This window comes from Eublepharis macularius, chromosome 14 (genome assembly GCF_028583425.1).
Source record: "Eublepharis macularius isolate TG4126 chromosome 14, MPM_Emac_v1.0, whole genome shotgun sequence".
In the NCBI taxonomy this organism is placed as follows: Eukaryota; Metazoa; Chordata; class Lepidosauria; order Squamata; family Eublepharidae; genus Eublepharis; species Eublepharis macularius.
In genome coordinates, this window is record NC_072803.1 from 43,221,258 (window position 1) to 43,244,744 (window position 23,487).

At 43.9% G+C, this 23,487-nt stretch overlaps 1 protein-coding gene across 5 annotated transcripts in view; it reads right to left on the reverse strand.

Moving 5' to 3' along the window:
- Positions 1 to 17,662, reverse strand: part of TRAF2 (TNF receptor associated factor 2) — a 29,125-nt gene extending 11,463 nt beyond the window's left edge. Inside the window, exons 1-6 of one of the 5 annotated variants that reach the window (XM_054997207.1) lie at positions 17,635 to 17,662; positions 9,784 to 9,943; positions 9,454 to 9,674; positions 7,874 to 7,952; positions 6,710 to 6,808; positions 1,638 to 1,799 (exon numbers count right to left, since the gene is read on the reverse strand). In XM_054997207.1, the coding sequence (XP_054853182.1) occupies positions 1,638 to 1,799; positions 6,710 to 6,808; positions 7,874 to 7,952; positions 9,454 to 9,641 (528 nt within the window). In that variant the 5' untranslated portion in view covers positions 9,642 to 9,674; positions 9,784 to 9,943; positions 17,635 to 17,662. Of the gene's footprint in view, positions 1 to 1,637; positions 1,800 to 6,709; positions 6,809 to 7,873; positions 7,953 to 9,453; positions 9,675 to 9,783; positions 9,944 to 12,655; positions 12,739 to 17,423; positions 17,470 to 17,634 lie in introns of those variants that run through there. The other 4 variants (XM_054997208.1, XM_054997206.1, XM_054997209.1 and 1 more) reach the window with 4 other exon arrangements.
- Positions 17,663 to 23,487: the final 5,825 nt, after the last annotated feature.

Consider the following 23,487-nt stretch of genomic DNA (forward strand, 5'->3'; position numbering starts at 1 on the left):
TTGCAATCTCTTCACTGGTTGCCATTTTTTTCTGGGTCTAATACAAGATGCTGGTTCTGACCTTGAAAGCCCTTCACCACTTGGGGCCTGTATATCTGAAGGACCACATCTCCCAGTAGAAGCCCATGTGGCAATTCTACTTATTCTTTCCAAGACATGATCAGCCACTATCCATTTCTGTACTTTTCTGTTAGCCAGCCCTGATTTACAGAATGGCTTCCTGGAAAAGCTGAGCGAGGTCCCCTCTCTGATGGTATTTTGGAAGGGCTGCAAAACTAAACTTGTTAGGAGAGCTGTTAAAGTCTCTTAGCATTGGATAAGATGCAAAGGCTTATAGGGCGATGAAATTTTTAACTGAGTAATGGTTTTTAAAGGATGTCACTTTTATATTTTTGCTGGCTGGTTTGTTGGATTTTCTTATATTTGCCATTTTATTGCCTATTTTCATTTCTGATTACGTACATTGTTTTAGCTCTATTACATTTCTTGGGTCCTAGTTATTTGGAGAAAGACAGGTTCACTATTTTAATAAATACACAGAAGACAATGCAATCAAACTCAACTTTGGAAACAGGACAAAAAAATTTAAATTTTTCCCATGCTATGGTACCACTCTTCCAATATTCTATCAAACTCTAGCATGACCAAGACACAGAACCCAGGGTGCGTGCATTTACTGGGTGAATGTAAACTGAACTCAGGAATACAGCTGAAGGGAGGGGTGATGCCCAGACCAATGGGGGCCCCAAGAGTAAGTCTTACCCCACACATACACACTCCCATGGGGACAAGTAAAAGCACTCCCCTTAGGATAGCAGCAGGATCAAAATCTGTCCAACCTTTTCTGTGCTACATGGATTAGCAGTCCCACAATGGAACATCTGTGTGCAGACTGCATACTGTATGCATAGACCTTAATGCCCATGCAGAAAAGCATTCCCTCCACACATGTATCTTGCCCAATGTAACACTGAGGTATTAACACTCAGGGACAAACTAAGAGTCTGTGCCAGCATCACACATGCACACACACCCTGGGGTCACTTCACTGCAGGCACTGGGGCGTAAGTAAAAAGCAAGGGAGACTGGCAACACTTCTTTCCTTGCAGGCCAAAAGTTTCAAAGAGAACAAGGGCCAGCAGAAATCACACGGTAACACTGACTACTAAGCCAAGCCAAAACATCTGGATCCCTGGAAACAAACAATGGCCTCTGCAGTGGGAAGGGAGGGGGGAGAAAGAAAACACTGCGGGAAGAAAGCAAATAACACTGCAGGGCCTGCCGAGCTCACAAATGCTGAATCCCTATCTATCACATTTTTATCCCAATTTTCTCCCATGGTGCTCAGGGCTGTGTGTGCGATTCTCTCTTCCTTCACTTATCCTCACAGCAATCCTCAGGCATAGGGAAGGACGAGATAGCATAACCAGCCCAAGATCACCTGAGAGGTCACTTGAACCTGGGTGTCCCCCCCCCTACGAGCTCAACACTAGCTTCCCACTGCTGCTCCCCACAGCACCTCCAGCAACACTCATTCCCATGACCCACAGAGGGTTAGGCTTGAGCAATATCACCGGGGCAGTGGGACTGCGGGGGAGGGGGGGAGAGGGAGGTTGGAAAGCAGCTCTCATGCATACCTTAATATTGGGAAAGTAGAAAAGGACTTTGCAGTATTTACAGTTGAGGCTTCTCTCGGGGCACTCCCGTTCGGAATGGCGCTCCTTTCCATTCAGCCTGACCATGCCCTTACATGCCGGGCAGGTGACCAGCATGAACGGGCAGCTCCCTTCATGGCAGCTCTGTGGTAAAATGAGCAGCACACTTCAGTACAGCTAGACAAAAGAAACGGAATGACATAAGGCGTACAAGCAGCTGCTCGCCTGGCCATCTGCAACCACAAGTGGGCCACTTTCTGACGTCCAGCATGAAGCAGGCTCCTTTGCAAGCTGCCAAGGGGCCACAAATTGTAACAGAGGTCTGCATGGACCAAGGGGGGGGGGGGAATAAGTGTTTGTATGGGCTGCTTAATCTTCTAGATCTCAGACCCAGGCTCACACAAGAAGGACATGGTAGAAGGCACTGAAACATTTCTAGCTTTATGATCCCCATATCAACTCCATTTGATAGTAGAGCAAAGAAGGTTCCACTCCATCCTTTTGCTTACAGAGCTGTTTTTTAACAGCGGGGATCCGTTCAACCAGTGGCTGAAAGTGGTGCGATCCATTCTACCATCTAAGCCTCTGCCATTGCAATCTCCTATATGTGAGAACTAGGCCTTATGTGAAAGAGTTGCCAGAGGAGGGGAAACAAGAGAACCCCCAGAATTCTGGTTGAAGTAACAAGACTAGCTCCACTGTGGCAAAAATGGCAGACAGCACAGGCCTGGCTAACCGTTTGCAAGCCTAAGGAACCACCCTAAAGCATTCCCCCCTCCAGAGCCCTCCAAGAAGAAAGGCAACTGATTTAACATAAGAAACAGCCTTCTAAAAAATCAGAACAGCAACTAACAACAGAGATCTTTTCAGTAAAGATGCCAGGGAATGAAGCCTGGACCTACTACTGAGCTGCAGCCCCTCCCCTCTAAAAGAACAGGTTCCCTAGCTTGTAACTTGCCGTTCCCACTGAGGCAGCTGACAAAGCCCTGAGCAGTTTTAACTTTTTGCCACTATGACACTGGCTTTCAGGAAAGCGTGGGGACCAGCAGGGGGATAGAGGAGTGAAGAGTCTTTGCTTGCTGGGGCTTTCCAGCTCCCACCTACACGTTCCATATCTATTCTGAAACCTGCCAAAACTTACCTCCCACATTGCTGATTTTATCTACCTAAAGCAGTAGAGGCATGTAGGAGTGCAATTTGGAGACGCCCCAAAACTCAAGGCTGATTTGGGCTTGAATTTTGCTAAGGCACTGAAGTACAACAGCAAGATGCCTTGTGCAAACAAACTGCCACCCTCTGTCACTTGCTGCCAGAGTGGATAAAAATCAAAGTTTAAAAAAAAAATTAAAAAATTGGATTTTTAAAAATTTAAATCCGATTTTTTAAATAAAATGTTTTTGAGGAAAAATCTATCTAGAGATCGTTTTCTATTTAAGATACATTATAGTCCAAAGGTTATCATCATGAAAAAAGGATTAGTTTTTAATTATGTACCATGAGGCTGTATATTCATGCAATGTCTAAATGAATTCCATTAATCCATTCACATCATGCTCTTCCAGAGGTTTCTGTAAGATTATTGGGCAATTTTTCTATCTAGAAGATATCAGAGATGCTTGGTTTTACAGTTCTCAAAACTGTGAATTTGTGTCTGCAGAGATCACACCTCTTCTTCACAGCAAAAAGGTTATAAAATAAACATACACAGCTGAGAAAAAGACCTTAATCTCATTGCAAATCTTTGTACACACAACCAACCCCTTTCCTCCTAAGTGCTAAATTTCAAAAAATTCAATAAATAGAGGATTGTTGGGAGTAGAATAGATCTGCACAAGAAGCTAAGTGTGAGAAGTCTTTATGTAGAAAACCATGATTTAAATCTAGTCTTACTGACTAAATTGATTTAAATCAAACCCACCCTGCTTGCTGCCAGTGGAGGGGTTGAGAATTCCCACCCTACCCCCAACCTCAGGGAAGCAATGAGGACAGTATTTTAATCACGCACTCTTATGAACTTTTCTTATACTGAGCGAGGCCTTGGATCCACCTACCATAGGTTCAAACAAGATGTGACCTTTTTCAATGGGTATGGTACACATGCAGCCCCCCCCCCCCTCTAACCAGGCCAGTATCCTCCCTCTCTCTCTCTCTCACTCACACACACACACACACACACACACAATGAAAGGAAGGCTGAAGGCCTTCCCCCTGTGCAATGGTCCTGATCCAAACCAAATTCCTGCAGAATTTGAAAAATTAGTTATCCTCAGTGCTATCTGACTACAAAGAAAGCAAGTCAGCTCAGGGGAACTCAGACCCAAGTAGTTTAAAAGGTAACATCGAGTTTGGCCCTTAGTCTTATCTACTCTGAGTGACTGACAGCAGTTCTCCAGGCAGAGGAAGGTTGTTCTCAGTACCTGCTACCTAAACATCCTCTCATTGGACATGCCAAGGACTGAACGTGGGAATACCTGCAACCAAGGGTAATTACTCGGCTTTCCCTAGACTGGTAAAGGAGGGGAGTGAGATGCAAGAATAGGAAGAGCTCAAGAGACCTATTTCCTGGATGTCCCACATAGCCTGTGAGATTTAACCATGCTCTATGCACACATCTTCAAGCTTTTAACAACCTCCACAAGGGGTAAGAAACTCACTCTGAATAACTACTGCGGCACAGAATATACAAAGTTCTGCCTCTGTTAACTGCTGGCTGAGCTGCATGTGTGATCTATCACATTACACGCAGAGGATACATTTTGCTGCTTGAATTTTAGATAGCCTGGAAAACAGTAATTATTTCCGAATTCCCAAGGTAACCAACACAGTGAATCCAAAATCAAACTTAAGGATGCATGCAAATGGTTCCTACAGCTACAAGGAGTCCTTCTGACACTTCAAAGGATCGAGGGTGGTCTCAGCACAATTGTTTTTAAAATGCAATCCTTACTGGCTTCGCTCCTCTTCCAACAGAAAGCAAAACTTGAGCCGACAGAAGCAGCCGGACCAGTGTCTCAAAACCAGGGGGCCATTTCCCTTTGCCTCCCACCGATATCAGGTTACATGAAAGGAAAACAAGCCTGGCTCTTTGATTGCCAGTGCTGAGGCCACAGAGAAGTGCTCGCTGCTATCTTTAAGTGAATAATGAGCAAACTTCTAGGGACTTTCCAGGAGGCCTTGACTGAGAACAGCTCTGCCAGGGACTTTCCAAGCTGGAAGTGCTGGCGCAGTTACCCAATGTACTGCTGGGCTGCACACAACACAGCTCAGCTGGAGATGAACCGAACACAGCACACACATGCAGCCCACAGGCCAAGCTCCAACAAAACACAGCATTTAGTCCTTTAGTCTGAGCACATGAACTGTAGGGCTTTCTCCTCTTGGTCCTAATTCCTCCCAACTGAAAAGGCTAGAGCCATTACTGTTGCAAGCTACTCCACAGGAGATAATAAATTCTCATGGACACTGCCGTGCATTCTCTTGGATAGAAAAAGGAACTCTCCAAGAGAGGGCCTGTTAGCCCATCTAAGTACAGCACTGCCAGCAGCTTGGCAAGGTCTTCACTCACCCTTCAGTGGAAGATTAGGAACCCTCCTACATGCAAAGGAGGCTTGCTACCACTAAGGCAGAAACTAGATGCAATAAGGACAGCCACATGTATTTACTCATTGGTTTACTGCATGCTAATCCAATCTTTCCTCTAAGGAACTCAAGGTTCCTCCCTCTTCTATTCGATTCTCATAACAATCCTACAAGGAAAGCGGGACCAGGCACAAAGTTTTAGGCCAACCAGGGATTCAAACACAAACTTTCATCTGAGCTGATAAATTATACAACAGAACCATCTGCCCTACTCACATAGAAAATGGGAGGAGGAGTCATTTTTAACACATTAAAGCATGCATAAGTAAGAAGCACAGCAGGGTGAGGTGTGGGAAAGAATGTAACATTCTCTTTGCATGCACACACACACACCTATCTGCATAAAAGTCAACACCCCCACTTTATACGAGAACAGGGCAAACAGTTGTGAATACACATATGCAAATATACCTATTACCATCTCTAGCCATAAACACCAGCCTCTCCCCAAAGAAGAGTATTAAGTTAACCCGCCAGTTCAAGGTACAAAATAAGGCATTCGAAAAAGGAGAAAATAATCAGGCGTTTACAAAAGCAGGACACAAAAGGCGGAACCCATACAAAAATATGTGCAACATTTGCCATAAATGATAATCCTTGCAACAGAACTGCATGCATGCACATCCCTCCACGTAAAATCCAAAATTACAGTGAAGACTATGGAATCATTTACATAAGATGCTCCTTCATTCAAAAAAAATGGAAACAATATGTAGTTAGATTACAGCAGCAATTACATAAAGGACTATCTGAATGCTGAAATACAGAAATTAAAAAGCAGAATTGTTTCAGGATGACCCAAATTTTGCAGCAAGAACTATACCAGGAAAGCTGCATGGATTATGCAAATCAATTATGTGCATGATGCCTCCTGTTTTGCGTAATTTCTCTTACTGCTACAGAGAGGAGCGAGAGATTATAGCACTGTCCATACACTCTCTCCAAAGCAACATGGGCTACAAGCTTGGCCAGTTTTTTAAAAAGCCATCCCTCAGCAGATTCTTATAAAACTGAATTATTGTGGCCAATACTGCATTCTGTTTTTTCTATTCTCTTGCTCCATTTGTGGTTAAGAGCGTGAGACTCTAATCTGATTCCCCACTCCTCCACTTGATGCCAGCTGGATGACCTTGGGTCAGTCACGGCTTCTAGGAGCTCTCTCAGCCCCACCCACCTCACAGGGTGTTTGTTGTTGTGGGAGTAATAATGACATACTTTGTAAACCACTCTGAATGAGTGTTAAGTCATACCGAAGGGAGGTATATAAATCAATTATTATTATTATTATTGTTTTAACATAGGCACAACCCTGGCCAAATGGCTCCATTGCTTAGACTGACAGGGCTGATCCCTTCGCAACCCAATTCCTGACACTTTGCCAAGAAGCTCCAACCAGCTCTTCTTCTGATCTTTACCTCATATTCTTTAATCGTCCCTTTCCACACACAGCCCTCATTGACGCAAACTGCCGGAAGACTCTCCACCTCTCGTCGGGCTGCATTGTCTGGGAAAGCCTCAATGAGGAACAAAAAAAATTATTAAATTTAAATAAAGATTGAGAAAGAATGAATTTTAAGCACCATGAGGAATGCATGTCTTCTACCCCAGACATTCCCTGCACTTTTCACTCCAACAATGCCAAGCTGGGGGCAGGAGGGAGCGGAAGCCTGACTGGTCTATGGCATGGTGCAGAGTAACGGAAGTCCTCATGTTGCTCAAAACAGTAAGCAGGCTTTACTTGTTGTTATGAGGTCATGGTTCAGTATCGAATCTCCCCTCTGGCCTGCAGGCCTGAACAGATTCCCTTTCCATGCTCTCTTTAACCAGAGGGACACGGCTGCACTCAGGCTAAAGCATTTTTTAGCTGCACCAATGTACGAATCCATTCTCTGAGTATCTGTATCTTACCCCAAAATAGCTGTGTGCATATTCATCCCTCAGGTCCCAGGTTCAGAACCTCCTACAGACCTCTCATAGAGGTCTGGCATTGTGGAGGAACAAGATTAGAGAACAGCTGGCAAGGAACAGAGGCTAGCAAGTCATCCAAACCCCAGTAAATCTCTTGTTAAGGGTTTGCATTATATGTACCATTTATATAGCACTTTCTGTGTTCAAATCACTCCACATACATTACTATCATCCTATATGATAGTACTGGTCTGTTATTGCAACACTGTTGAAAGAGAGGAGACTGAGAGAGGGACTTACATAAAGCTATCAAATTAGTTCATAATAGAAGCAAGAGCTGAACCAGAGACTTCCTGTATCCCATTTGCCCCTCTCAGCCCCTATGCTTTATCAGCTGCCAGTGTAAGATCTAAGTGTACGGTCCATGAAAATCCAGTCCAAAACCATAAAATCATTAGCAAGCTAGTAGGCAACCTTCCATTCTAGCATCCTCAGCTTTGCTCCCATCCCCTCAATGGCAACCAGTCTAGCTTGCTGGGTTGTTGTTTCAGATTAACACATGATATGCACTTTGACCACTACAGAAACATGCTACATCATCTGTTACATTATTAGTGCTCCCCAGAGAAAAAGGAACACTCTTCCAGCACCTTCAACATTCACTTTCTTACCGAACTAGTTTCCAAGATAGAAATGCCTTCTTCGTATATTCCTTCTTGAATGCAAGCTGCACACTTCTGGGGCCCAGAGCTAGCAAAAAAAAGGAAAGCAGACAAAAGCAATGAAATTGACAGCATGCCAGAATAAACCTCAAAATCAACTATGGAGTAATGTCCACGATAGACACTGCTGGGGGCTTTGCTATCATAGCCCTGTGGCTCCAGGACAGACTTTAGGCATAAAAGTTCAGAAATGTATGTCACAGCTAACACGCAGCACAAAACATACAGCCTTCATTCTTCAACAGCCTTTGACACAACTTGTTATCTGTGCATGAAGACAGCTACTTAACAGGTCGCCTTTGACAAACCAAAGTTGTCTGTGGGAGACCAATTCTCTCTCTCTCTCTGCATAAAGTAGCACTGCCTCTCTCCTTTTAGGCCATCAGCAGGCACAAGCAGACCAATACAGGTAAGTATAGGTAGGCAAGCTAGATACTTCTTTGCACAGCTGGTGCAGTTGTTCTGCCCCTTGCATGCCAGCACCTAATCCAAACAAATTCTCTACATCTCCTCCATTATTTCAAATGCTGCTGGGGCTTACTGCCAAGGAAACGTAAAAAACCCCACTGCTCACTGCTACGCAGCCACCATATTTATTAAAAAGTTTGTTAACTGGCATCCCTGGGGTATGAAGGTTACTGGTTAGCAATGCTTTTACCCAGCAGTAAGAAGGCAGCAGCATTAAATAGGTGGTCTACACGGCTGGGATCCGTAACTCACTCCAACACCTCACACTCAGCAATGCTGGTCTCATGTGCGCCACCCACCCAAATCACTTGCACACCTGCAGCCACTCCAGCAGCAGTGTGAGGACAGCAGTGCTAAGCAGGCAAAGCAAAATGACTCAGGCGAGCATGCTAGTTAACCATGTAACAAAGCCTATTCTATACATTTTTATCCTGCCCATTTACATATAGGAGAAGTGGTATACATGGCTCACCCATTTCATCCTCACATTTGATCTGTCACCTGACTCTGCTGAGACATTAAGCCAAGAGATAGCAGCTGGCTCAAGGAAACCCTGGGAGCTTTGTGACTGCATAGGGATTTGAAGTAAGCCAGAGTCCCCAGCTCCTAGTCTAATATTGTAGCCTTACCAGCTCACTCCCATTCATTCAAAGATCAAGCCACATTGCTCTCTGCCTTCCAGTAGCTTACTTGGAGCTTAGGCTTAGTTCATAAACAAAAGACTACGGAGTCTGTTTCTGGACTGTACCATTTCAGATGGCAGGTGTGCATAGGAGCGGAGATTGCATGGCTGAGTACTTCTGCAAAGAAAAAAATCTCTAGGTATAAAAAAAAAACTAGCAATGTCATGGAGCCTTAAGCCTTGTCCCTGACATGCTAACTTTCTGCATGCAGGACTCTTTCCTACAGAGTGCATTTCCAGATTGCAAGGTCAGTCTAATGAGCTCCCACCAGCAATCTAAAGCAGACAGTTAAGAACACGCTTACTTCCTCAGCAGCTATGACAGCATACATGTGTGCTAACTAAACCTTAATCTTATCCAAAGCAAAAATACAATTACCTTATGATCTTTTTCAGGCAAGAGGAACAGTAGCGGTGTCCACACTGGGCTTGAAACGGCCGCCTCAAAATATTCTTGCACTCTGTACACAGGTACTTCCCCTCCAACTCAGTCCCAAGGATCTCCTTTGGAAACCCCGGCTTGTTTACTTCCAGAGAGCCAGGGGGAGTCAAGTTTGCTGCTGCCATGTGAACCAAAGCATCCAAGTGGGCTTCAAAACACTGGAAGAAAGAAATGCTTTAAGATCCACTGAAAGAGGGTTTTTTCCCTACAATCATGAACATTCATGTACATCCCGCTCCACTTGGGATCTGGCAGAGTTAAACTTACACCTGGTGCTGCATTTGGGGAAGCAGGATAACAAAAAGCTCAAAATGTTGACTTGCATTCTGCTGTAGTCACCATGGCTGTTCCAAAATGCTTAGTGGTGGAAGCCACTTTCCAAAGCTCTTCCTTAAGGATGGCTGGTTGGTACTATTAACTCCAAAATCTATAATAATAATAACAGAGCCAGAGGAGTTAGCCATGTTAGTCTATAGTTGCAAAACAGTAAAGAATCCAGTAGCACCTTTAAGACTAACCAACTTTACTACAGCATAAGCTTTTGAGAGCCACAGCTCTCTTTGTCAGATGTGCTACTGGACTCTTTACTAAATAATAATAATAACATTCAATTTATATACTCCCCTTCAAGACAACTTAATACCCTCTCAGAGCGGTTTACAAAGTGTGTTATTATTATTCTCACAACAATCATCCTGTGATGTGGGTGGGGCTGAAAGAGCTCCAAAGAGCTGTAACTGACCCAAGGTCACCCAGCAGGCTTCAAGCGGAGGAGTGGGGAATCAAACGCGGTTCTCCAGATTAGAGTCCTGCCGCTCTTAACCACAACACCAAACTGGGAAGGGGAAGCAGCAATACATAGCAGATCACCTAAGACCACTTGCCGAATTCATCACACAGCCAGTATCTAAGCAGGAGATTTCCTGGTTCACAGCTTAGGCTTTTAACCATCACTCTAGATTAGCTTCCTATAATAGCTCAAATAAGCAGCATATTGAGTGTTGCCTTTTACACACACACACACACACTCCCTCACAGTAAATGACCACCGCTATATAGCTATCCCTGCAAAGATACACCCTGACATCTGAAAGCCAGACTTTTTGTCTCTTTTTCAAACACCTGCCACTCAAGCCACCTTTACTACGAACCGCTGCAGGTGATTCCACATGGCATACAGAGTTCACCGCAGGCACTGGCTGGGCTTCTTGGCCAACACCTTACGTGAACAAAAACCAAACCCCTACCAAAATCCCTGCAACCAGGAAGGCTTCTCAAAGTGGCATAGCAGTGGCCAAGTTGTCTCTCAGAAAAATTTGTCTGTCACTACAGGCCTCATTTGAGGATCTCCCATGAGCACAGCCGTCACAAGTTACAGGTGCAGCAGAATAATTTCAGGGGCAAGTACAGCCTCTTATAAGCTTAAAACAAGGACAAGGCCGTTTGTTTTTATCTACCCTTCCACTGCTTCTGCATCCTCTCTATCTGCTCTGGGGAGTAATGTGTGTCAGTAAGTGACAGTGGTGGGAAGTGCTGTCAAGTCGCAGCCAACTTATGGCAGCCCTATAGGGTTTTTCAAGGCAAGAGACTTTACAGGTGGTTTGCCATCACCTTCCTTTGCGCAGTCGCCCTGGATTTCCTTGGTAGTCTCCCATCCATCTCTGCTTAACTTCCAAGATCTGTCTAGCCTGAGCCATCGAGATCAGAGTTAGTAAGTGACATACAAGTGAGAAAATGGTCATTCTCTCTCAGTCCTTGGCCAACAACCCTTTCCTTGTTATGGACAGCCCTTGATCTAAAAGAGTTGCCAGCAACAATGAACCATCTTGCAGAAACATTAGCCCAGGGACCAGACCCTGTTTCAAATTCAGACACCAACGCTGTCCTCTTGTCCATTCAGGCAACGCTATTTTAAGGCCTAACTCATCTGTTCATCCTCCATCATCATCATATATGCAGCTATCTGTCAATGATACCCTTCTGCGTTCAGGACAGATCAAAGAGGTACATCCCTATGCAAAAGAATAAACAGACACAAATCTGATACCCAAGCCCAAATGGACCTGGAGGGAATTATTTGCACTATTACATGGCTAGACATGTAGTACATAGTGCATGTACAGTCCCCTGGGGGGCAAAAAGCACCCCTGTGGCAAGAAGCCAAAGGCCCCTCTTCTCCCCCTTCCCAGCACGGTCCCTTTCCAAATGGGGCCCTGTGACATCTGATGTTCCTTGTAGCAGTCACTTGGCTACAGGGAAGGCAAGTTGGGAGAACCTTGACCAGAACCTTGACCCAATTCAGAGTTTCATCTAATCCAAACCTAAAATACCACAACACTTCTTTTGGGGTTTTGTTTCCATAGACTAACATGGCTAACCCTCTGGAACTACTCACAAGGAAGACATTTGGTTTCATTTGATGTCATCTAGCTTCCAGCTTCTGAGTTTTATGCTGTAAAGGGAAGCCGACCCTTCCTCCTTTTCATTCAGGGTCAGCCTAGCCATTTAACTTGCCAGGAAGTTCTCTGTTGGCCACTGCCCTGGAAAGGCATGGTGGGGGGAGGGGGCAGGAGCAAGCAAAGTCACAGCCCAGCAGCTCTGCCAATGCTGCAGGAGCTACTCATTTTAAAAAATTTACTTCAATTATATCCCTGCCTTTCTTCCCGTGGGGACCCAAGTGGTTTATATTGTTCTCCTCTCTTCTACTTTATCTCCATGAAGTAGGTCAGGCTAAGTGTGAATGGTCCAACATCAGTGAGCTTCTATGGCAGTGGGGATTTAAACCTGGGTCTCCCAGATCCTAGTCCAAAACTCTAATCACTACACCACCACCCGGGCTCAGCACTTGGCTCAGACCCCTCACCAGCAGGTTTCGGCTCACCAGTTGCCTCCTCTCACACTGCTGCAGGTTGGCTGCAAAGCAAGAGGCAGCAACTGGTTAGTCAACTCCAATCATTGGCACTGCTGGCCAGGTATAAACTGAGTGGTACCTCCAGTGGATGCTCAATTTGGCTTGCTCCTAGTCATTATAATGGCCCAGTCTACCTGTCTTTGTCAGCCAATCCCTGCAGCAATGACCTCTCTTCCTTATACATTTAAGCCAGTGCAAGCGACATTTAAGAACTTTGATTCTACTGACCCACTTCTATGCCACTCTCTGATGCCCCGGAGCGCTCTAATATTTAGGGATGGATGCTTCTGGCTTCCCCAGTTGGCTGGAAGGCTGAGAAGTTTGTTGATGCCTCTCTTCCCCCTACTCCTGCAGATAGTATTTAAAACAATGGATGTTAGGGAGAACTTAATTAGGGATTTGTGCTTTACTGATATGGCCTTTAGTGTTAAACCAGTTCCCCAGTCCCCAGTATAAGACAAGGACTGGATCCTCCTCTTGGCCAGGATTGCATCAGCTCTTACAAGCTCAAGAGTATTTGTTCCAAAAGCTGGCAAGGAATCCTCTATTCTCCAATATGCCCTAGCCCAGCATGACTCACAGAATGGAACCAGGGCTGGCCACGCCCTCCACCTCCTGCTGGCCATCCTCAGAAAATATGAATCCTTAGGATGTTGCATATGTGCTAGAGTCTGATAGGACAGGCTGTCAAACAGAAAGCCAAAACTCATTCGTTATCTTCTTTTTCTTCTGTAGCTTAATATAATGCAGCTAATGAAAAGATATCCTGTTTACCCCTTCATGCCCCTGTCTCTGCATGTACAGTTTCTGGAATAATATATGTACTCTAATAAATAGCAGCATAATGATATCAATACTCAGGCCACAGCAAATGCATCTATTTCTAAGGGGAAAACCTCCTCTCCAGATTTTGAAGGTTCCACATTGTTGCAATAAGTGTAGAATTCATTATCATGACAATTTCCAGACCTCAAGTGTTCACATCAGTGCCTCACCACATCTCATTTGCTAAGCAGAGACTCTCATCAGCAGTCCAAAAACAAGCACTACTTTCATCTTCGCTGTGGCACAAATATGCCACGAACAAGGAGTCCACCTGAACCCAGACAAAAATGTGGCTGGAAGACCCATATCTAGCTCCCTAGTATCAGAACCCAGTTTTTTAAAATTAGTATATTTTTTTTAAAAGAAAAAAACTTAGTAAGGGAAGTGGCCACCATGGCATCTCCTGTATAAGAACTTAAAAGCCCTACTAGATTACATTAATAGTCCATCTAATCCAGCATCCAACTTCCAAAAGTGGCCAAATGTCTCCCTACAGCTTACAAGCAGAGAAGCCAAAGCTGCCCCTGTGCTTGCCCCACAGGAAACAACATTCAAACTCTGCTTCTGAACATGGAGATTCCATTAAGCCCTCACAGCCAAAATCCCTTAATCAACCACTTCATGAATTTGTCTAATCCCCTTTTAATGCCATTTACATTTGCCAAGAGTAGGGTCCCCAGGTACCCGTCGGTGGCAGGCAAACTCCCGGTGGTTTGCCACTCTACCCACTAATCGCCAGGTAGTAGGACATGCAGTGACTGCCCACCAGCAGCAGGCAATCTAGGAAATGCGCAGTATGCACGCTCACAGCCAGCACATGACATCACTTCTAGAAAGTGACGGCATCACAATTGGCTTTGGGAGTCTCCCACATTTCACGCAAGGATGATTTCAACAAAGTGCAGAGCACTCCTGTGGCCAGTACAATGACATCACATCTGGAAGTGACATCATCACATGCCAGCCAGGAGTGCACGTGTGCTTACAGAAGAAGCCCAGTAAGTATTGGGCACCTCCCCTCCTGCCAGTTGTCATGGAGATCTGGAAACTCTAGTTATGAGGTATGAGGCTGAGGGGTAGAGAGGTCTATATAGGCCTCAAGACAGCTTTTCCCTCACACACAGCTTCCTGTGAATTTTCCTGCAGACCTGTATTATTTTCCAGGCACCCTCCAAGCCTCAGGCTTGGACTAGAGAAAATGGAGAGGAAAGCAGGAGCCAAAGCTTTCAAAAAGAGCATATAAGACCCTGCACAGGGAGGGACGGAAGTCACTCACTGTAGCTGGGTGGCAGTGAGGCTCATTTGGAGCAGATCCCTCTACCCTAACATGATGGATGAGATCGACCTGAAGATTAGGAACTAAAGTAACAGTACGAATCCAGTCAGATAGTCACGTGAGGAAAATTGTTATCCTGCCAAAATCTTTTCCCTGCAAGTTGTATACTTTGTGTTAACCAGCCCTCTTTTCATGTGTTCACTTACTTTAAAAAATTACCATATTTGTTTAATAAACTAGTCTTTTTTCTCCCTCTGACTGTATCCTTCACACTTCACGTTTGGCCATAAACAGGGCACACCCTGACCACACCCTGAGTTGCCTGGGTGGCAAGGAGGGTGCTCTGGCCCTCCCCAATCCTATAACCAGAGTGGTAATAGTTATTCTTGCCTGCTCCAGAGCTGAAGGAGAGGGGTAGAGGACTCCTTGGAAGGGACCTCCTGTCCAGAGCAAAACTCCATAAGGCCTCATCCCTTAACGTAACAACATTATTGGCCACAGCTACCTCCTGGAAGTATTGTGTTGTAAAGATATTGTCTGTCCATCCACGTTCTGTTCTGAAGCTGTACTCCTTCAAACACAGATGGTGTTGGTCTGGAAGGTGTTACTGGACTTGAATCTTGCTCTTTTACTGCAGACCAACACAGCTACCTACCAGAAATTATCTCCTGGAAGTATGACATACTACTTAAAGGATCTCAAGTAGCAAAGATTAGGAAAGACCCTTTGTTGCCTGAGACCCTGCAAAGCCAGGCCAGAGACTACAACATCGAGTTCATGTAAGGCAACTTCATATATGTGAAAGAAAATAATGGCAAAATAATAAAACAACCTCCAAATTTCTAAATGTCTGTGCAATTCAGCTTGCAGAATTTTTCCAACTCTGAGCACAAGGAAGTTAGAGGCCATAAAACTTCAGAGGAGAGCACAGATGGTCCAAGCCTCAATCGCTGGTATTATTAGACAGTGCCTTCAGCAGCTGAGATCCTCAAGAGCCCCTGGGTCACTGTTCTGGATGGGAGAAGGCTACACATGACACTGTTAAACCTCAGCCCCAGAAAACAGAAAGTGAAACAAGAGAAATCAGAAGATAAAACCCTCAAATTTGTGCCCAAGACTTACAGACATTCTCTTGGTACTTCAGGGCTTTTGCAGCTAGGACTGTCACAGCCAACCTCACACAGCTGCTGTGTAGATAAAACTTCAGAGTATAGCCAAGTTTGCCACCCCAAACCCCTTGAGAAAAAGGCATTTAAAATGTTTATTTATCTACTTCATTTATATCCTGCCTTTTCCTGCAATGGAGACCCAAAGTGGCTTAAATCTTTCTCCTCTCATCCATTTTGCCCTCACAACAACCCTGTGAGGTAGGTTAGGCTGGCAGTGTGCAACTGGTCCAAGGTCACTTGGCAAGCTTCCATGGCAGAGTGGAGATTCAAACCAAGGTCTCCCAAATCCTCCTTAGCCGCTACAACACACTGTAACTGATAAACTCGGCTCCAACTTCCAAACAACTGGTTGCCATTTAAAGTAGTCACAAGAAATCAGAAAATGCAAAGAGAATTTTGAAAGGCAGTAGTGATATACAGAGGCAAGGTTAAAACAAGAAGGTGAACTTCTGTATTTACCAATCCAAATCACATTCCAGCTTTAGATAATTCAGAAGGACATGAAGTAAGTCTGAGTCACAAGAGACTAGCTCTGAAATCACCAAAAACTACAAGGAGTCTGTTTATTTGAGCCAGTCCAGAAGATTACCCTTTGGTCAACTCACACTTGTTCCCCTAAAACATCTGGGAGTTTCCAGGCACATAGCTCACATCCTTCAACATTCCTTCTTGTGGAAAGGAAAACAAAAAAAGAACTCTTATCGTCCCTGGAGGCGCACAGCACAAGTGTCTTTTTTTTAAAATCACCACAATATTGTAAGGCAGGAATCTCTACTGAAGGTTTCTAACACCAGATTCCAAGTCAGACAAAATGCAAGGAGGAGGAGCTGTACCAAATTCCCTTTCGGAAGGAGAACTACAATCAAATACAATCAAAATCATCCTTTTAACATAAAGTTATCCTATTCTTCCTAGCCACTTAGAAGTATTACTAGTAGTAGCTATTTGCATATGTAGTGATACTCTCTCTGCCTTAATCTCCCACTTATAAAAAGTGAATAATGACCATTTCTGCAGGGTGAGAGGGTCAATGAAGCTTCATGTACGCTTAAAGGTGCAATACATACTGATATACTATGCAAGAAATAGCACTGGGCACACCAATACACGCACTATATATTTCTTAAACTCTGCAAACGGAAGTTGATCTATATATAATGCATGATATGCTCATCATGAATTCCATACATTGTGCGTGGGCATATACACTGAGGTAAAGAAACACAAAACGAACTATCAAGTCCTAAGTATTTGTTCTAATCTTTTGCAAGACTAAATGCTTAATAACTTGTCAATGATCTCCACATAACCGAGTTCAGTATTTTTTAATCCCCGACATTCACTATGTCATCCTATGCACTCTGACACAGAACCGACCTGCCAAAATTCGCAGCACTCACTCCTCTACCCTCGCCAAATGCATTTAGAAAGGAGGCTTTAAACAAATGTAAAGATTCTGCTGTGGCAATGGCTGCTAGTTTTAGAGAGCTTCAATGGGAAACTAGGCGAAATTCACGGAGAAATGTATTAGGCACAAAATAACACTTTCATGGTCGAAGGCAATGCACCTTAGAATACCGTTTGCTGGGCTGCAAATAAAAGAGAAAGTTGACTTCATGCCCTGTAAACGGGCTTTCGGGAAGCATCTAGCTGTCCTCTGCTGAAACAGGAGAATGAACTATATTGATCTGCTCCACCAGGGCTCTACTTACGTAAGCCTACTCACATGCAAATTCCTCCATACATGGGGCAGGTAGGATATTCCTCCGGCACAAGCAAAGACTTGGACTCTACCATTTTAAGCTATGCGGGGGTGGGAGAGAATTTCGGGAAAGTTATGTCCTCCCCATTCCCCGCGCTGTAAGCAGGGGCGCCTCTTTCCCGCCACCTTTCCCGTCACGTGGCTCTGCCCCACTCCCCGAGTGGACCCCACTCACCGGCAGCCCACGTCCGCCCGCCTCTCCGCAGACCGGAAGCGCTTGGCTCCATCCCACCCCCTTTCCTCTCACACAAGTTCCTCCACCGGGAAGCCCCTCCCATTTTCCGCTCTCCGCCTCCACAAAGGCTGTATGAAAGTCACGTGATTGGATTTTTCCCCTCAAGCTCCGTTCATTCTTTCTCTGGAAGGCCGGCTGCAATAGTTGGTGGGCGTGGCCAAAGCAGCCGTTGGCGGTTGGTTTTAGCGCGCTCCTTCGAGTCAGTCAAACGACCGTTTGAGTCACAGACTTCCAAACCGTTCCTCTTAATCCGGAGTTACTTTCTCTTCGTGAATTAAGCCCTACATACTTTTGTTCTATATCTTTTGGTGGACTTTTAAAAAAATTATTCGAAAAAAAAGTGTTGTATTCATTTTTTTATAAATCCACAATTATACTTTCTGAATTAATTATACGAATTAATTAGTATGATGCAGTAATAGAATAAATCAGGTACTATTTTATAGCTTCATCCTAGCCCACAAGAAATTTCTGCTTTTCACCACTCCAAGTCAAGCAGAAACACATCAGCTCAGCCTTGAAATGTCTTGACAAGGGCAGAGGAAGGACTTTACCCATGCTCAGGGGCATTCTCAATCTTTCCTTTTAATTTTTTTGTTATAATTGCCTGTTCCAGTTTTGAAGACCCACCCAATTAAGATCCAGGGGCCAGTTGCCTCAAATTCCAGGCCTAGCTGGCACTTTCCTCTGAACACGGACTGGCAAGCCCCAAGTCACCCACTGGTACTTCTTTGGTAGAGGGCTCAGTTGCACAGGACCCCATGCATATCAAGGAAAAGCCACGTCTCAGGAAAAACTAGAACCCTTATTCCTGACGTATTCCTGGGCATGGAGCAGGGGTCACTGGGGCTGTGGGTGTGTGGGTGTGTGAATTTCCTGCATTGTGCAGGGGGTTGGACTAGATGACCTTAGAGGTACCTTACAACCCTATGATTCTATGACTATTCTTTTTGCTTGTCAAAAGGTGGGAATCCAACTCTAATGAAAGCCTCTCAATAAATCTGGACTCAGTAATCTGAAATAACACAATTTGCTCCTAACCCCTTACATTACCATCTCGATCAGTGGTTTCCAATCTTCTTGATATGGTGACCCACTTTTGAAAAAAAGCATGCACAAATTTTAAAACTGCCTGGGAGCCACTTTCACAGGCTTTAGAGTAGTCACAACACAACTGCAATGGATATAGAATGAGTTCTGAACTACAGATACTGCTATCTAACCCATCAGAATACTTTGGAAAATTAAAAAAATTCATCCTTTGACTAACACCGAGTTTCTCATGCCCCTGCAAATCCTGGTTGTTTGAAGTCTTGTTGTAAACAATAGTGAGAGAAATACACTGCACATGCTCATAAATTTCAAAAAAGCCAACATGGGCGATACTTTCCTCAATCTGCAGGTGCAGCCCCATACTGCCAGATGCACAGAAGAGAGTTCTCTCCTTATAACAAACACAGGCTTGGTTCAGATGCAACATCAAAGTACACTCTGATATCACCTGAACAACACTCCCCAAGGTACATTGGGCTCACCCAAGTGATCACCATTCCCCTTGTGTGCCATGAGCTACTTACTTACTGTCAAGTTCATGACAAACCAGAGTTTGCTTCTACATCCAATAAGCCATCACTTGCCTTTGAACCAGGGTTGCAAACCAAACCATGGTTTGTTCCTAGATTGCAAATCCTGATTTCTAGGGCAATGACAAACCCTTTTTTGCCAGTTTGGAAATCATGGTAGTGGCATACCATGGTTTTCCGCCAACTAACTAGTTAATTAGCTTGTGGTGTGGTGGGAGAGGAAGTGAACAGGAAAGAGACTCCTATGCTTGTTTAAGCTCCAAGCCATGGTACAGCACTACATCTGAAGTAAGCCAGAAAAACATACAGAGAGACTTTAGACTGTACAGCTTTGTCAGCGTACCCTTTCCCATATTTCCTGCATGAGCTTATGTCCTGGTCCGAAGCATGAGTCAGCTTTTAAGGTACATTTAAAAATTACATCTGTGAGCTTGCAGGAAACAAGTGCTCAGTTTAAGGAACAATAATTAGCAAATATCCGTAGCTGATTTTCATACTCATGATGAGCAAGAAACACATCCGTTGTGTTTAATGTTCGTTTTAGCTGTGATTTTGTCATCATTTTATAAACTTCATGAAGTACCTTTAACTGGACAGAAAAGTGGTAATACAACCAAACTAAGTATTTTTGTGCCAGCCAAGTCATCTTGAACAAATATTTATTTGTTTACATCAAAAAACTATTCAAGGTTCAAACACAGAACAAGTATATCCCCCTCCTAACCCCCCTCCCCAGTATGAGAAAGCAAGGAAATAGGTGAGTTATGAAAAAAGAACATAGTGAGATGAGAGCAGCAAGTTGGACAGGAGGTAAAAGTGGAATGTTAAATAGCCCTGTATGGGCTGAAAGAGGGGAAAGGGAAGGAGAGAGAGAAAACAAAGGCATCAATCCATCTTAAACTTATCACAATCCCGGAACAGAGAAGCATTTTTTCAAACTTCCCTAAGCACACAAGATCCATCCAGGTTCAGACTAATGGTCCATGTGGTCCAGTGTCCTATTTCTCACAGCAGAGTACATTTTTTTTCCAATTAAGAAAACCCATCTGCTACTTGCTCCCAGAAATTCAGGGTGCAACTGGCATATTTTAGATCTTCATCCCTTCTCAGTATTATGCACAAAATGCGGGCATAAACAGGTCTTAAGATCCTGAGATATCTGCTCCTCCACCCTCACTCCACCCACCTTTTATTTTTGTGATATCCAGCCTGATGAAGAATTCTCTGAACTCAAAAACTTACACACTGTTTTCTGCCATTTTGATTGGTGCTAATTAAAAAGTGTTACATGGATTGTGATAGTAGCCTATCAAATACCCCTCAAAAGCCCACAAAGGCACATAAGCCAAATCATCAGCAACTGCTGTTCAAAGGTACAATGCCTGTAAACATGAAGGTTCTATTTAGCCATCATGGCTAACAACCATTGACAGATCTATCCATTATGAATGTATCTAACTCTCTTTTAAAACCACCTACACTAGTAACCATAACTAGATCCTGTGGCATCAGGTTCCATACATTAACAGCACATTGTGTGAAGAAGCATTACTTTCTAAACCTAAAACAATCCTGTCAGTCGCAACTTCTAAATTTTAGGGTTTCCCATTAAATATGCTTATTCTCTACCAGTCGCTTCACTATTTCTAGCCCATGCTTCCTGAGGAAGCCATAAAATAGTCCCTTTTCAGCAGACAGTGTTTTGTCTTATTAGATGCAACCTCCAATAATAACAGACAAATCTTGTGCACAGAAACATCCAACATCTTGTAAAATCCCTGTAAGCAAGAACAGAAACTTCTGGCTTTAATTAAATCAGGGACCCAGCAGCCATGAATAACAAACATAATACAAAAATATAGCAAAGGAATATCAGTCCCAATTCACCCCCTCTCACAAATGCTCTCATCTCCGAGCAACCTGTACATGTGGAGAGGAAAACTCAGATGTGAGAGGCATGAAAACTGGTACTAAAACAAAGGTCAGGGTGAAGCTTCAGTGTACCCCAGTTTCCATTTGCAATGGCATCCACATTCTCTAATTGCCATGCCACATTTGCAGTTTAACATAACCTGTTACCTATGAGAATTATTTACTTTAAACATTTCTGTAGCATCTTTCCACCCAAGTAAGGTTTCTCCAAGGAAGCAAACATCAAAACATTTAAAACATTAAAGCAGCATTTAAAATAAGGTATATATAAAATATTTAAACAATTCAATAAAAATATATAGACATACAAACACACATCACAACATAGCCAAAGAGGAGGGTCAATCAGAGTTACTGATGGTATGCCAAATAAAGCAAAAAATATTCTCCCACTGGCAAAAGATAATGACAGAAGGATGCAAATGGGGAAGGAGTTCCAAAGCTTCAGCATCACCACAGGTGACAGTAAACACCCAGAGCAGAGCCTCTGAAGATAACCTGAGTGAAGGGATATGTTCAAACAGGAGAAAGCAAATTGGCATACTTGTTCACATCTAGGTCCCATTTTCCACCTGTCCCATCTAATGACCATAGCCGGATCAGACCAAGGACCCCGCTGATGAAGCATCCTGTTTCCAACAACAGCCAACTGGGTGCTTCAAAAAAACCCACAAGTATAGCATGAAAGAGAAACACCTGCCTTCTTGTATCATCCCCCCTCCCCATTTCTGGTACTCATTGGTAAGGTTGCCAGTCTCCAGGTGGCGGCTGGAGATCTCCCGGAATTACAACTTATCTCCAGGCAACAGAGATGATTTTCCCTGGAGAAAACTGTTGCTCTGGACGGTGGACACTATGGCATTATACACTGCTGCGGCCCTTTCCCTCCTCAAACCCTGCCCTCTCCAGGCTCCACCCCCAAAATCTCCAGGCATTTCCCAACTTGGACATGGCAACCCTAGGTAGATCCTAGTCCTTCATTAAAGTGCTTTTATTTTACTTTTACACATGCAGATGGCCTGTAGTTTTTCTTTAACCAAACCCTTAAGCTAAATATGAAATTCACATTGGCCAAGATGTACATTTGTTTTAAAAATTCCTTCCTTTCCGCTTTTTTATTTCGCTATTCTCACCCCACTTTTCTTCCCAGTGGGGACCCAAAGCAGCTTACGACATCATTCTCTTCACCTCCATTTTTATCATCACAACAACCTCATGGGGTAGATTAGGCTGCAAGAATAGTGACTCCCATGGTCAATCCAGCATGTTTCTACAGCACAGTGGGAATTCAAACCCGGATCTCCCAGATCCTAGTCCAATTCACCAAACACATCTCCCTGAACATGATTCACGCTTGCATGTGAATAGTATTTGTGTAAAAATGCCTTAAAGCTTAAGAGAGCACACTTTGAGGTAGACCTCCTGGCTAAGACCAGCAACCACCCCTAAGTAATCTTTACCCTCAAATCCTTGAGAGAGAAATGCACAGCATCCCTTACCTCGAGTAAAGAACTATCAGCCATTCCAAGTGAATGGAATCTGCTCCTAACTTTACTAAAGTGAACAGAAAGTGTAAATGAAAGCCAGTCTGGGGGGGAGCATGGGAAGTGGGGGAGAATCAGGCTGGTTTCAGATCAGTTTCAGTGACATAGTAGATTTGGAAACAGCTGTCAAGGACAAAGAATCCCACCCCCCCAAGAGCCTATTATGTTTGCAAATTACTGATCCCATTCTGCATACAAAGTGTATCACTACTACCAAGCCACAAGCCACAAGTTGCTGGAGGCAGCTGTCTACTGGGCCTCACAGTCACTCACTCACCATTTCACTGGAATATGCTGAGATAAGGATAGAATACAAGTTTTGACATCACATAGGGCTCTTTGCCAAGTAAAACTGGGAGTCAAAGATGAGGTGGTGTTGTTGTTGGTGATACTTTTCTCTATCTAAACCTCCATATAACCTACCGGTACCGAGAGTAGGATTGTTTTAAAACTGGTTCATACAAGGGCCAGGACATTTACTGCAATGGTATTAACCTTGCACAATCTCAAATCATTCCAATTTAAGAGATCCCTTAATGAAAACTTCCTTGTTGCAGGAAATACTTAGAGCAGATTGATGTAGGAGATCTGTTTTTAAGCCACTGCTCTTTATTTATTATTTATTTATGTTATTTATAGACCACTTTTCTCACTGAAGTGCAAGGCAGATTACACAGTGTGAGGCAATGCAGTCAACCTCAAAGATCTTTCAACAAACATGTATTAGGGTATAC